The 15,066-nt window shown below is 35.3% G+C and overlaps 3 protein-coding genes across 4 annotated transcripts in view; 2 read left to right on the top strand and 1 right to left on the bottom strand.

Moving 5' to 3' along the window:
• Window positions 1-1,158: 1,158 nt before the first annotated feature.
• Window positions 1,159-7,884, bottom strand: LOC124449487 (haloacid dehalogenase-like hydrolase domain-containing 5). Of its 2 annotated transcripts, XM_047000420.1 has the most exons (8): window positions 7,155-7,884; window positions 6,730-6,842; window positions 6,504-6,600; window positions 6,338-6,374; window positions 6,081-6,255; window positions 5,084-5,129; window positions 4,862-5,013; window positions 3,309-3,958 (listed from the first exon to the last, which is right to left on the bottom strand). In XM_047000420.1, the coding sequence occupies exons 1-8, from the start codon at window positions 7,434-7,436 to the stop codon at window positions 3,685-3,687; spliced, it is 1,176 nt and encodes a 391-aa protein (XP_046856376.1). In that variant the 5' UTR covers window positions 7,437-7,884; the 3' UTR covers window positions 3,309-3,684. The 2 variants fall into 2 exon arrangements, with proteins under 2 accessions (XP_046856385.1, XP_046856376.1); XM_047000429.1 differs by lacking the exons at window positions 3,309-3,958; window positions 4,862-5,013 and adding an exon at window positions 1,159-1,335.
• On the top strand, window positions 1,858-3,183 carry LOC124449501 (U6 snRNA-associated Sm-like protein LSm6). The gene is made up of 4 exons (XM_047000436.1): window positions 1,858-2,057; window positions 2,146-2,216; window positions 2,820-2,862; window positions 2,968-3,183. The coding sequence occupies exons 1-4, from the start codon at window positions 1,967-1,969 to the stop codon at window positions 3,000-3,002; spliced, it is 240 nt and encodes a 79-aa protein (XP_046856392.1). The 5' UTR covers window positions 1,858-1,966; the 3' UTR covers window positions 3,003-3,183.
• A 168-nt stretch (window positions 7,885-8,052) lies between the features above and the next one.
• Window positions 8,053-15,066, top strand: part of LOC124449482 (regulator of nonsense transcripts 1-like) — a 29,880-nt gene continuing 22,866 nt past the window's right edge. Inside the window, exons 1-3 of the mRNA XM_047000407.1 lie at window positions 8,053-8,510; window positions 9,421-9,510; window positions 13,169-13,336. Of these exons, the coding sequence (XP_046856363.1) occupies window positions 8,155-8,510; window positions 9,421-9,510; window positions 13,169-13,336 (614 nt within the window). The 5' untranslated portion in view covers window positions 8,053-8,154. The remainder of the gene's footprint in view (window positions 8,511-9,420; window positions 9,511-13,168; window positions 13,337-15,066) is intronic.

The raw sequence follows: 15,066 nt of genomic DNA, 5'->3' as shown, positions 1-15,066 counted from the left end.
GACGATGACGTCATGGAGCTTCTGAGCAGCTATCATTGCTACAGAAATCCAACGAAAGAAAACATTCGCGTTATTTTTGAAGAATTGGCCCATCAAGAGCTAATCCAAAAGCCCCGCTTCGTTGCTAATTCTTGGAGCGAAGAGTTGCAATTGTTGAGGGGCTTTAATCAATTCAGTAGTTTTTCAAGCTTCTCCAGCATCTACTCTGAAAAAAAGCATCATCAAAACGTATTATCAAGCTTATAGAAGCTGATCCAAAATCTGAGGCAGAGCGCACCTGTCTGGAACATCTCAAAAGATTCATCAAATCATTAGATGATAACATGTTGGAAGGGTTTCTCCAGTTTGTCACTGGCAGCGATATTATTACTGTCACAAAGATCACATTGTCGTTCAATTCCAACGAAGGTCATTTGCGTGGCATTCCAAGAATAAATAAATTCCAAGTGAGAATAAATAAATGCCAAGTGAGAATAAATAAATTGATCTGCTAATAAACTAATTAATAGAATAATGACATGTTCGGCGCGTCATAGTTACTTGTAAGAATTACGCATGAGTTATAATCTGTCTTCAAAGCGTCCTTTCAGTTAAACGTAGTGAACATCTGTGATAATGGAGAACATAAGAAAGACGCGTAATCACGACGACGTCATGAAATGTATCGTTTAGGCCTGGAACTATGTAGTCGCGTAACGGTAGCGTCGTTGCCTATATTTGATTAAAGCAATCGACCTACGACGACGTCACGTCACGCATGTCTTACGATTTCACGGCTTCAGCCTCGTCAAGAGACCCCCCCTGAATCTCTGATAAATTTAGTTCTACAGAGCTGCCTTTGCCTCCCTATCTGGGCGACCTTCACGACATACGTAATCAAAGGTGGTGTTTTCTTATAACATGAACAAGCAGGTCTTGCATAATAAACTCAAGAGTTGCTAGATAACGGCAGTCAAACAACACTAGAACTTGAATCTAATGAATTTACTCAATTTTCCCTGTATTAAGCGAAACTTTAAAAATTTATGACAAAATTTTATCTTAGGCCAAAAGTGAAAATGGGGGACTCGAGATTGTTTCTACTTTAAACTTGTCCGACATTCAGGGTAGCACCCCAGTCCACCTGATTACCGACTACATCTACAACCTTTTCGAACATGTAGTAGTTAACTTGACATCTTACCCGATGACATAAATTCTCTTAAGAGATTTTGACATTTCAGAGCCGTTAGCTTTTGCCAAGATATCTCGAATTACTCTCTCCGCGTATTTGAACGTTGTCAGAAACGGTTTTCCAGTTATTGTAGTGTATTTTAGTTCATTACCAGTGATTTTCTGAAAAAGATTGTGAAGATATAGCTAAACTGCAGTCAGTACGAGATCAATGTATTGTGTTCAATCTCACCTTGGACAATGATTCTAAACTTAGCAAAAATGCACTATGGCCAAACCTGTCGAAAACAAAAGAAAAATTAATTCAAAAATGGAATTAGATGAACGCTATCAGATTTGTCGTTAGTTGGATTTTCTTTAGTTGGATTGTGGTTGGTTGGATTGTCGTTGGTTGGATTGTCGTTGGTTGGATTGTCGTTAATTGGATTGTCGTTGGATTATCATAGCCCACGAAAATTTCCCTTTTACTTCTTGGCTCAAGCTTTCTGGGATTCTGTAAATGACATTACATATTAGTGTAAATCTGATGCATCAGTCAACATGATTAATTTGATTCATTTGTTGTTCCTAAAATTTCCAATCATTCAATTTTCCGATCTTCAAATTTAGATAAAAACTATTTCCGTTTTTGTTTAACAACATCAGCAAAATGAGTATTCTGAAATTTTATCTGGAAAGTGGCAACATCGAAGAAAGCAAGCGAACTAGCTTAGTGAGCTAAATACAACTATCGAAAGTTTATCTATATAACATTTCTTTCTAAAACATTATATTCAAAAACTTCTCATGTAAAATGAGTCGTAAGCAAACGCCGAGTGATTTCCTTAAGCAGATCATCGGTCGCCCTGTTGTGGTGAAATTGAACAGTGGTGCAGACTACCGAGGTTGGTAGACCCACTAAAGTGACTAGATATATCATGGTTGAATTCACTATTTTATCATATTTTTCGCCGAATTATTTGTTTTTTTTAGGTGTATTGGCCTGTTTGGATAGTTATATGAACATTGCTTTAGAGCAAACTGAGGAATACGTGAATGGACAGGTAGATCTTGAGATCTACCGTACTATATGTTATAAGTATACATACATTACCTAAATACACAAGACTGCATAAATAAATCAGAGCTTCGCTATCCAAGGTGCATTCCATTTATTGATACCTGCAAGGCTATGGGAAGATCAATAATTGGAGGAGGAGGTGGTCATTTTGTATATCCATGTCATTATCAATTGCAAATAATGGATTTTGAAGCTATTGAATGCACTATATCATGTGCATATAAATATTAGCTCCCTCCCCTAATTATCAATCATCTGACAGCCTTAGGTAAATTAAATTGCAGTGTGAAGTTAAAATTCCACACCCTAAATTTTCAGCTCATCCTTCAAAATTTTCAGACTTAATAGCCCCTTAGTCCTAATTTTTTGTATAAACTAGTTGCAAAAACTTGTTTATTTAAGTGGCAAGTTAGTCTGAAGATGAAAAACTCTTAAACAAAATAAAAGATGCCCGACTAATTTTGAAGTTGAAGAAATGACTTTACCGTATTTTTACATTCCTTAGAATATTTCCAATGCCTTAATGAGTTTGTTCGTGAGTAAATGCTTAAGAACCATAATTAAATTATTTTACTGTTGTTTGCAGTTGAAAAACAAGTATGGTGACGCCTTTATTCGGGGAAATAATGGTAAGATGTTGTTGTGGAGCATTTGCCCCGGGGGAAGGGCTTATGTTGTCACTCATAAGATTTACCATGATGACTTTGCTTTGAGATTCTGCTTTCTTGGTTTAGTATTGTACATCAGCACACAGAAGTCAAGGAGATAAGATGTAATTTGTAAGGAAAGTCAAGTTGAGTGCTGTGAAAAATATATCTTATAGATTTAAAACCATAAAGTCATGGGTTCCTGTAAATATCATTAAACTTTTCTTAACAGACACATGTTTGATAAAACATGAGAAAGGTAGTTATGAGATACAGGTCAGAATTACATACAAAATTTGCCAATGGTCTTTCTTTTGGTGCATTGCCTTGAAAACAACATGAGATGAACATAATTCTTTAGGAGCTATATGATAGCAACACTTATACAGGCATTATTCATTTCACTGCAGCATTGTATTACAACCTCATTTTTATGAATGCTTTTCATCCAGTTTATTTAAGTAAGGTTTTCATTGTAATTTCCCTAAAACGTACATGTGATGTATGGTGCATGGATCATAACAGTATTTTATGTTAAAATGGTATGGTGTGTGTATTTAACTATAATTTTTATATAACTATGTATGGGACATCCTTGGTAAACATGATACATATGTATGTTTGCTATGAATCGAAACCCAGGTCAGTTGCACCTAGCCAAGATAGTGGCGACTATTAAAGTTCATCACATACCTAATGTTAAAATCTTACAACAAAAAGAACTATTTACTGATTCACAAAAACCATAAATGGCACAAACCAGACTTTGTACAACATCCCCAGTTGTAGAGATGTGCTTAAAATTTATGTGGATTCTCTTTCTAAAATTAATTTAGTTGCCTCTACTATACTGGGAACAATATGATTGGGAATGATCATTTTTGATTCAAATAGAATATCCTTGTGTTGATGATTGAGGTTGTTTGCGGGGTAAGTGAAGTTTTCCCCACAATAAACACCAGTTTCAACCAAAATGGAGATTACGTCTTCACTGCTTGAATTGCAAATATCACTATTCTTTTCAGTTAGGTGCTGTTTGAACAAATTACTTCCGTAGATGTCGCTGTCTGGATTGTCTCTGCAATTACATTGTTCGTGTTTAGCAAACAAATAGGCTGTCCAGCCTGGAGAAATTTATTTATCTGGGGCTCATTGGCGGCCACAATCTCACACTTAACATAGCATGTCATTTTACCATCTTTTTTTTCGGTCAGAGTGTGTTAGGGATCCTGGGGGAAAGTCACCCCCTTTGTCGAGTGCTGTAGAAGTGGGGTGGCACTTGGGGGCAGAGCCCCACTTCTTCAAGATTTAAGGGGGTTGAACCCACCTTTCTACTTTTAAAAATTGATGATTTAATATGAACATTATTGACGAAAACTTTACTATATTTTCCTGGACTACAATAAAAATTTTTAAAATCAGGTTCTGAGAAATCAATAACTTTTTTGTATTAATATTTCACAAGATCATGACACCACCTTTCATTTATGCGGTGTATTTTTTGTCGTGTTATCACTAAATCACTCTAATTATCATACGACGACGTCACGCATTTCTAACGATTTCACGACTTAAGCCTCGTCACGAGAGCGCCCCCTGAATCTCTGATAAATTTAGTTCTACAGAGCTGCCTTTGCCTCCCTATCTTGGCGACCTTCACGACATACGTAATCAAAGGTGGTGTTTTCTTAAAACATGAACAAGCAGGTCTTGCATGATAAACTCAGGAGTTGCTAGATAACGCCAGTCACACGACACTAGAGCTTGAATCTAATGAATTTACTCAATTCTTCCCGAGTTAAGATAAACTTTAAAAAACGATAGCAAAATAAACTTATCTTAGGCCAAAAGTGAAAATGGGGACTCCAAGATTGTTTCTACTTTAAACTTGTCCGACATTCAGGGTAGCACCCCAGTCCACCTGATTACCGACTACATCTACAACCTTTTCGAACATGTAGTAGTTAATTTGACATCTTACCCGATGACATAAATTCTCTTAAGAGATTTTGACATTTCAGAGCCGTTAGCTTTTGCCAAGATATCTCGAATTACTCTCTCCGCGTATTTGAACGTTGTCAGAAACGGTTTTCCAGTTATTGTAGTGTATTTTAGTTCATTACCAGTAATTTTCTGAAAACGATTGTGAAGATATAGCTAAACTGCAGTCAGTAAAATATCAATGTATTGTATTCAATCTTACCTTGAACAATGATTCTAAACACAGCAGAAATGCACCATGGCCAAACCTGTCGAAAACAAAGGGAGATTTATTAACGCAAGAATTGAACGTAGGTTGACGCCATCTGATTTGCCGTTAGTTGGATGTCGTTGGTTGGATTTTCGTAGGTTGGATTGTCGTTGGCTGGATTTTCGTTAGTTGGATTGCATTACATAGATTGTTGTTGGCTGGATTTTCGTTGGTTGGATTGCATTACATAGATTGTCGTTGGTTGGATTGTCGTTAGTTGGATTTTCGTTCGTTGGATTGTCGTTGGCTGGATTTTCGTTGGTTGGATCGCATCACAAAGTTCAGTAGCTGGTTGGATTGTCGTTAGTTGGATTTTCGTTGGTTGGATTGTCGTTAGTTGGATTGTCGTTAGTTGGATTGTCGTTAGTTGGATTGTCGTTGGTTGGATTGTCGTTAGTTGGATTTTCGTATGTTGGATTGTCGTTGGCTGGATTGTCGTTAGTTGGATTTTCGTATGTTGGATTGTCGTTGGCTGGATTGTCGTTCGTTGGATTGTCGTTAGTTGGATTTTCGTATGTTGGATTGTCGTTGGCTGGATTTTCGTTGGTTGGATGGCATCACATAGATTGTCGTTGGTTGAATTGTCGTTAGTTGGATTTTCGTTGGTTGGATCGCATCACAAAGTTCAGTAGTTGGTTGGATTGTCGTTAGTTGGATTTTCGTTGGTTGGATTGACGTTGGTTGGATTGTCGTAGGTTGGACTGTCGTTGGTTGGATTTAGGTCTCCAAAGTTTTACATATTTCACAACAAAGAAACACCACAAGACGGAAGTCCTGTTCATCTCTCATTCTTCTCATAAATGCCTTGATCTTCACCTTGATAAGACAGCAATTTCACTTACTATCTATATAAGCTTATAAGCTAAGTAAACTTAACAATATACTATGTTAATGAAGTCAATAGAGTGTTTCTAGGTGACGTGATCTTTTCCCCATATCTCAAGGCTACCTGGGCAAAGGTGCTTCTGCCATCCACGTCAGGTCTGGATTACAGGCAACAACTGGCATGTGTTCCACTTTACCAATAGGAAGTCGTCTTGAAGGGTTCCCATCTGATACTAGCAAGTCCATGCACAACTGTAGTACGCATTCCCATTTAATTGGTTCTCCCAGCAAAACTATTCCTACAAAAGAAAATTATGCAATATACATTGACTGAACCATTTTCAAAAGCATCAATCAAGTAGTAGAATTTCATCCACTTACCTTCTATGTTTGGAAAATCATTTTTTCTTCCATATTTCTGCATTAAAATATGTAAATTTGTGAATTTTATGATAAATATTTTCGAGATAATGAATTGATCAGTTTCCATAAGCTGCTATGGAACTGATTCTCCATACTTATAAAACAAACTGTTTGACTGACTTACATCAAGGTTTTCATATCGCTTCTCCTTATCCATCATATCTAATAGTGGGTATGCCCTGCGTACATCTTCAATGTCACAAATATTTTTGAAACCAATATTGTAAATAGTTAAGGATTGCTTTATTATAATTCATATTATTCATAAAACCATGCAGCCACGAAATCTTTTTCAAACAAGTGCATTTATCACAAAAGCTATCCAACTCAGATTTCACACAAAAGGATATGAACTGGCCACAGCTTGAACATCTAGCTGCCCCAAGACTAGAACAAACTTTTCAAACAAATCTTTGTAAAGTCGCAGGGGTGAATGCGACATGACAACCTGATCTGGATGTACCTGGCAACAAACAACTAATCAGTTTATGGTGTGAAGTATACATAAACATTGAAACCTTTGGTTGCACTTAACTTTTTAACCCTTGGGTAAAATTTGAAACCTTTTGGTTGCATTGGGCTTTTTCTCTTTGTTAATGGAAATATCCCACATGCCTTAGCTAATATGGTTAGTTGCTTAATGGACACAAATCATTATAATCTGATACCTCACATTCTCTTAATGAATATGGTTAACCACTTAATGTGGTAACCAATACCCAACTGTGAGAAGCAGGTAAAAAGCTAGTATCATTAAAGCAAACCCATTTCACACCTTAAGATCCAGTATCCTAGAAAGATTCTCTGCTTTGTCCTTTTCCAGTTGGAGCACTTGATTTGTGAGAAACACAACTGGTATGTCATGGTCATACAACAGTCTTACTGATTCTCTTGCACCTGTAATAAGGGTTCTTCCACGGACGAGGACACCATCGATGTCACATAATACTCCAACTTCCAGTTGTTTTTTGCATGTTTTTAAACAAAATTGTCGAGTTTTCAAGTTGCTCTTGAGTTGAGCACTTAATGACCGTCTGACGCAGCACATTAATTGCATTGCTTCCTGTTTTACCCTTTATCCACGAACGAACGTCACCAAAATGTCACATCATCTACTTTACATCTGCTTAAGTTCAAGTTTTCAACTGGTAGCTAAAACTAGTTCAATTTAAAGAAATCTCTACAAGAAAGAGCCAAAACCATTGGTCAAAACATATGGATATTTAAAACTTTCAATACCATGCGAAATTAATTATTAACAGGGGTCCAAAATGGTCCAAGTTCCGAGAAATAAGTCACATTTTGGTTTTCTTATCGAAGTCAAATGTGTCGCCCCAGTGTGAAATTGCTGGTAAAAAGCTTCGCAGATAACCACTGAAGCACGAACTGGCAGCATTGACCGGCATTGACTGGCAGTAGGCCTAGGCCAGTAGCAGAAAACGTACAGTAAGTTTTAAAAATATTCTCGGCCAGTTTCTCCCACCACTGCACCTTGCAGCTTTGTTGTAAATCTAAAGATTATTGACATGGTAATAATGGTAAAAAATGTTAATTATTGGTAAATAAACGAGAATTACCGGAAATATTTTTCGCAATTGCTTCGGCAATTTTTCTCAAAAACGAGGAATTTTCATTGAATTGCTCATACGTTCAAATGGCAGCACGATTGATAATTTGCCATCGCCATCGTAATTTCGTAAAACGTGTGTTTGAGTGAGTTGTTGAACTACAAAGAGAAAGTGAATATTCTCTTCAAATTTTCTTCCTAGAAAAAAATGAGCGTGGATCCTTATGGGCCGGCGTCTCAAACCTTGACCTTCCTTGATACAGACGAAGCGGATTTTGGAGCCGATACGCAAGGAAGTGCCTACGAATTTACGGATTTCACAGCGCCTTCTCAAACGCAGACTCAATCTCAGGCGAGTCAACCAGTCGCTAACGAAACTTCGGTCAACGTTTCACCGTCAAAGGCAGAAGAAACTTTGAGCGAGAAGTTGAAAAACGGTGAAGATGAAAGCGCTGTTGACAAGGAAACCGTTGGCAATGTGACGAAGACTTTGGGCGAGTTGAACTTTGAAGAAGAAGACGACGAAGCGTATTATACAAAAGATTTACCTCCCCATGCATGCAGGTTGTGTATTGACGGTTCTAAACACTTTCCACTATTAGTGTTCTACTTATATAACAGTTAATGGCATTAATTGGCATTTTTGAAGATTAAAAACCTAAAAGCTATACCTATAACCAGGACAAGCAGACAATTTCAAGCAAAACAAAATAAAACAGAATTTGTTTTATTTTGTTTTACTTAAAGCTATACCTTACAGAAGAAAAGTATCTTTGAAAAAACTTTGTTTCAAAACTTGTAATTCATACGTGCAGTGTCAACTTTATTGCACAAAGATTACATACGGTCTTTCTGTTTCTATATTTTTCCTAAGTTCAGTAGATCCCATATTTTGTGACCACCACATTTTCCAATGTCAACCATGAAAAAATTCAAAATGTGACTCTAAAATGGCCACTTAGCTTTTGATCACGTTGAACTGCTTAATATTACCTTTTCAATATAAAAAGCAGACTCTGGTGACATAGGGCAAGTGGCAATTACAGAAAAGCAATGGAATTGGGCATGTGATTGGTAAATCACAAAATGTAGTTCCTACTTAAGCATAGCAACTGTGAAACATGCACTGTAGAGCATGTTTTTCATTGGGGGCCATCAAACATCAAAGATGCTGGTGTTGATTGCAAGTAAGAGATCGATAGATGGATTTCAAAAATTGAGGCAAAATTAAATTTTAGAGGATCTGAAACACTTTGCCCATGGATTGATACATTATTTCAATCAGGTCAGGTGGCAAATGCATCACTTAGGTACATGATGAGACTTCATCATTTCTGTAGAGCTATATTTTTATATAATTTTTTGTATAACCGAGAAAACGAGATTTCTTTGATATGATGCAGAATCTCTGAATAAATGAGAATTTGCCATGTCTTAATTAGTAATTTGGAACCTGCTGAAATTCTCATTTCAGATATTGTGGCATCCATGATCCAGCTTCTGTAGTGATGTGTAATCAAACGAAGAAATGGTTTTGCAATAGTCGTGGAAATACATCAGGAAGGTTAGCAAAATGTTTGCTGGTCTGAAGAAAGAATATCTATTGTGTGTGTGATCCATCTGTTAGTGGTGTAGAAAAATTAGTGAATGAATGAATGAATGAATGCTAGTAGCAATTTTATTTTGAAAAAGGGACATACTTTTGTGCAGTCATGTGTTTTCAACATCATCGTGTTTCCCAATCCCTTAACCACTGAAGCAGATAGTGAGGATAAAATTCAATGTAGAAATTTTTGTTTATTGTCTATAAACCAAATCGATATATTACAAAAATATCTACATTTAGATGATTAGGATTTGGCACAGTGAACAATTACCAGACATGATGTAATTGCATAGATAATTGTTGTAATACTTACCTTAAATTTTTTGTCAAAAATGTCAGCATGTTTGCTTGTTCCTGGTGTCAGCTGCATTCACGTCATTGAATTGAAACTTAGCTACAACTATAGCTTAATTGGGATTAAAAATTGTTATTGCCTACTACACAATTAAAAAGCATTAAAACTAACTTTAATTACATTGCAAAAGCAAAACACCAAAAATATTGATATTTATTTCAAATTTTTGGTATGTTGATGTTTTCACACCTAGAATAAAACAAATATTAAAACAAATATTATATTTCTTTTTATTTTTTAATATACTATAACAGCCCAGCTATATTTTATCGTTGTTTTATTTCATGCTGTTGTGATTTCATTTCACATCATAGTGAATGAGTCAATTTTATTCCCACTACTAATGTGAGTACAATAAGAATTTCAAGACTTTCTAAGCACGTGCAGATTTTTATAGTTTTTACTGGGGTAATGCTTAAGAGAGTAAGGATTTTAGGATCAGTTATTAAGTAGTGTAGCCTCAGATGGTAGTGTTCGGCAGTTGAAACATTACCCAGAAAAACTCACTTTGTTAAAAAAAATTGGGGGGGGGATTTAAAATGTTTGTTAGAAGGGTGAGCAATTTAGGGGAGTGAAATCTAATGTTTTGTGAGTAACATACTCCCCCCCCCCAAAAAAAAACTGTCAATGTTTTAAGGCCTCATAGCTTGCATTAAAAAACTGTCAACTGAAACGTAACATTTTGTAACATTTAATGTAAACATACACATCTTTTAAGATTAATTAAAAAAGTTCTGTTCATATTACATAGCACATGTTGAAAAATGAAAACTTGCTAATTCAAATTTTAATATTTGAATATTTGTTCATTGTAAATTTTAATATTTGAATATTCAGGGATGGATGAAGAGTGGTTTTGTAGGGATCTCTACTTAAGATCAGATTTATGTGTCGCCATGCCATTTAACTGATATTCTGTTAACATGAATGAGAGATGTTTTCGAAAGAAATTGTTCATAATTAAATAAAATCACGATTGATTTTCCTTCATTGCTTGGTATTTTGACATATGACAGGAAAATTGGTACCCTTCTGCTCCATCTCTAGCTAATGTTAAGAGAGGTGTATCTATAGCGGGAACTTGAGAAGCCCATTCAGTGTGCAAATTAACGGTGTGCAATGTGCAATTTGCACATCGTTTTAGCTAAAATGAAAACAATTACACATCACTTTTTCAAACGATATGCAAAAAAACTTCTTCATTGATTACTACCACATAAATTGAAGAAAGTTTTTAAGCTTAGTCTTTACTGATCTTTACTTTATAAACGAGTGCGCTGCACGACATTAAAATCCATGTTGGCACAATGTCATCAAATTTAAAGACGTTGTCACTGAGACTGAGAAGTCTGTCAACAGTCTACTTACATGTTGCTTATATGCTTATGACAATAGGGGTGTAATACATTATTAATGTCAATTTTTGCATTTGAGTTGTTTTGTAGACCGTTACGTACTGTTTGTGGCATCATAGCTATTTTGAGTATTTTCAGTAAAATCGGGAAACATTTTAATTTTGATTCTTAAAACAAAACGAAAAAACTTTAATAAGCCAAATTTGAAGAATAAACCAAAGGGAATTTTTATTTTAAATAAGCCTAACGTGAGAAAAAGAAGCCAAATTTGGCTCAAAATATTAAGTAAAACTGGCAACCTTGATCAGCCATACTTTTTGATTTTACATATTGCTTGTAATATGACATAAATATGATGTTTTTTATCGTAAGTAAACATCAAGGATGTTATTGTTAATAATCAGAAAGCAAAAGTATATTCGGTCATTCTTTTTTCACTTTTGTCTTTCTTGCCATTTTCGTCGAAAGGTTGTAACTACCAGCAAAGTTAATACAGTAAAAAAATAATTAAAGTCTTTCATATGTTTCAATTCGAGTGCATCATTAATACAGTGAAAAAAATAGATGGAAATATCAAATGCTGACTCGTTTGATTACTAGGATGATGGTCAAGTGGTGAATTTATTGCGCTGTAAAGTTTGCACAAAAAAAGAGGAGAGAATAACATGCGAAAACAATTTCTCTCATACATTTTATACTGGGTCAGGGGATGTAACGAAAAACACTTTCGTAAATCATATGAATTTGTTCACGTTTAAGAATATTAATTTAGCAATTAGCGCTATAGAATATTTAACGTAATATTGATTTCATTATGCCTCTAAAGAAACACTTTTTCTGAACTAATTCGCACACTGCCATTATTATGAGACTTTATAGTAGAATTGAAGACTTAGCACTTCCTATTTTGCTCCCCCGTCCCTGTATAGAGATTACAAATAATACTAGAGTTTGCATCGTAATATAATCTAAAGTCTAAAAATTCGTACGCATTTTGGTGGGACAAAATCGATTCCCGGATGTTAAGCTACAGATGCTAACTGTGATTTTTTGACTTTTTCTAAATATGCGTAAATATTATCAAAATCAATTTGTTGAACAAGGTTTTTCTTTTCATCGTAATTTTAGATGATAATAACCGCTCGTATTATGCAAAACATCTTAATGTTTCTTTAATAATTATTCAGTTAATTATATTCGTGAGTGTTGCTTGATATAAAGGCCTTTTTTGTCTTTAATTCAACTGCTAAAAGACTTGAAAAAAACATATATTTCTCATCCACTCCGGAAAAAGGTTAAAACGGTTTAGACATGTCAATATGTATATTTTAAAAACAGAAAAACAGGCAAGAACAACGTAAGTTTTCATCGCTTGCAGTTTAATTAAAACATACAATGCACAGAGTTTATAAACAACATATAATCATAATAACAGCTTGCTAAGAATCGTTTGCTAACATTTAAAGTTGATAAATTTCTCGATGTTTCGGACAAAAGAACAAAAACACTTACAACAGAAAGATAAAAAAGAATCCCAAACTCGAAAGCAGATAGCAAAAGCATATTTGTTTACTTCATGTTTACTAAGCAATGGCTGCGATGCCACCAAGACCTAAATTTCCCGCCTCACCCACAAACTCTCCGCTCCACCAATTCATCATCAATTGCATCTCTAGTATAATTTATAATCATCATGGGTGTATTTCTCTGCAGTAATTTCTCACCTAATGCCCCTATAAATGGTCTTGGTAATAAGCATAGCTTGATACACAAACGAAGTTTTCCTTGTTTAAGCATGATTATTTGATCATCATATTAGTGTAGAGTTGATCTGCTGAAAACAGGTGTTGGACAAATCTGCGATTGACCTGCTATATGTTTTCATTATGTAAATATTTGCATTTAGTCATATCATAAACCATCTCGTGAGAGCCAAGCATAAGGAGGTTACATTACATAAAGATGGTCCTCTTGGTGAAACAGTTTTGGAATGCTACAATTGTGGATCAAAGAATGTTTTCCTCTTGGGATTTATACCTGCCAAAGCTGATTCAGTGGTGGTGTTGCTTTGTCGGTAGGTAATGAAAGTGTACCACTTATGGGTTGGAGCTAGTCTTTTCAATGTGTATGACTAGTCATGGTTAAAGGTAGTCTTTTGTACGTGTATGACTAGTCATAGTTAGAGGTTGTCTTTTGTATGTGTATGACTAGTCATGGTTAGAGGTAGTCTTTTGTATGTGTATGACTAGTCATGGTTAAAGGTAGTCTTTTGTATGTGTATGACTAGTCATGGTTAAAGGTAGTCTTTTGTACGTGTATGACTAGTCATAGTTAGAGGTTGTCTTTTGTATGTGTATGACTAGTCATGGTTAAAGGTAGTTTTTTGTATGTGTATGACTAGTCATGGTTAAAGGTAGTCTTTTGTATGTGTATGACTGACTAGTCACGGTTAAAGTTAGTCTTTTGTATGTGTATGACTAGTCATGGTTAAAGGTAGTCTTTGTACGTGTATGACTAGTCATGGTTAAAGGTAGTCTTTGTATGTGTATGACTAGTCATGGTTAAAGGTAGTCTTTTGTATGTGTATGACTAGTCATGGTTGAAGGTAGTCTTTTAAATGTTATGACTAGTCATGGTTAGAGGTTGTCTTTTGTATGTGTATGACTAGTCATGGTTAGAGGTAGTCTTTTGTATGTGTATGACTAGTCATGGTTAAAGGTAGTCTTTTGTACGTGTATGACTAGTCATAGTTAGAGGTTGTCTTTTGTATGTGTATGACTAGTCATGGTTAAAGGTAGTTTTTGTATGTGTATGACTAGTCATGGTTAAAGGTAGTCTTTTGTATGTGTATGACTGACTAGTCACGGTTAAAGTTAGTCTTTTGTATGTGTATGACTAGTCATGGTTAAAGGTAGTCTTTTGTACGTGTATGACTAGTCATGGTTAAAGGTAGTCTTTTGTATGTGTATGACTAGTCATGGTTAAAGGTAGTCTTTTGTATGTGTATGACTAGTCATGGTTGAAGGTAGTCTTTTAAATGTTATGACTAGTCATGGTTAGAGGTTGTCTTTTGTATGTGTATGACTAGTCATGGTTAGAGGTAGTCTTTTGTATGTGTATGACTAGTCATGGTTAAAGGTAGTCTTTTGTATGTGTATGACTAGTCATGGTTAAAGGTAGTCTTTTGTATGTGTATGACTAGTCATGGTTAAAGGTAGTCTTGTACGTGTATGACTAGTCATAGTTAGAGGTTGTCTTTTGTATGTGTATGACTAGTCATGGTTAAAGGTAGTTTTTTGTATGTGTATGACTAGTCATGGTTAAAGGTAGTCTTTTGTATGTGTATGACTGCTCATGGTTAAAGGTAGTCTTTTGTATGTGTATGACTAGTCATGGTTAAAGGTAGTCTTTTGTACGTGTATGACTAGTCATAGTTAGAGGTTGTCTTTTGTATGTGTATGACTAGTCATGGTTAAAGGTAGTCTTTTGTATGTGTATGACTAGTCATGGTTGAAGGTAGTCTTTTAAATGTTATGACTAGTCATGGTTAGAGGTGGTCTTTTGTATGTGTATGACTAGTCATGGTTAAAGGTAGTCTTTTGTATGTGTATGACTAGTCATGGTTGAAGGTAGTCTTTTAAATGTTATGACTAGTCATGGTTAGAGGTGGTCTTTTGTATGTGTATGACTAGTCATGGTTAAAGGTAGTCTTTTGTACGTGTATGACTAGTCATGGTTAAAGGTAGTCTTTTCTACGTGTATGACTAGTCATAGTTAAAGGTAGTCTTTTGTATGTGTATGACT

The sequence above is a fragment of the Xenia sp. Carnegie-2017 genome, unplaced genomic scaffold (genome assembly GCF_021976095.1).
Source record: "Xenia sp. Carnegie-2017 unplaced genomic scaffold, XeniaSp_v1 HiC_scaffold_13, whole genome shotgun sequence".
Classification (NCBI taxonomy): domain Eukaryota; kingdom Metazoa; phylum Cnidaria; class Anthozoa; order Malacalcyonacea; family Xeniidae; genus Xenia; species Xenia sp. Carnegie-2017.
Note: the sequence above shows the minus strand (reverse complement) of the source record. Positions and strands in the feature narration are given on the sequence as shown.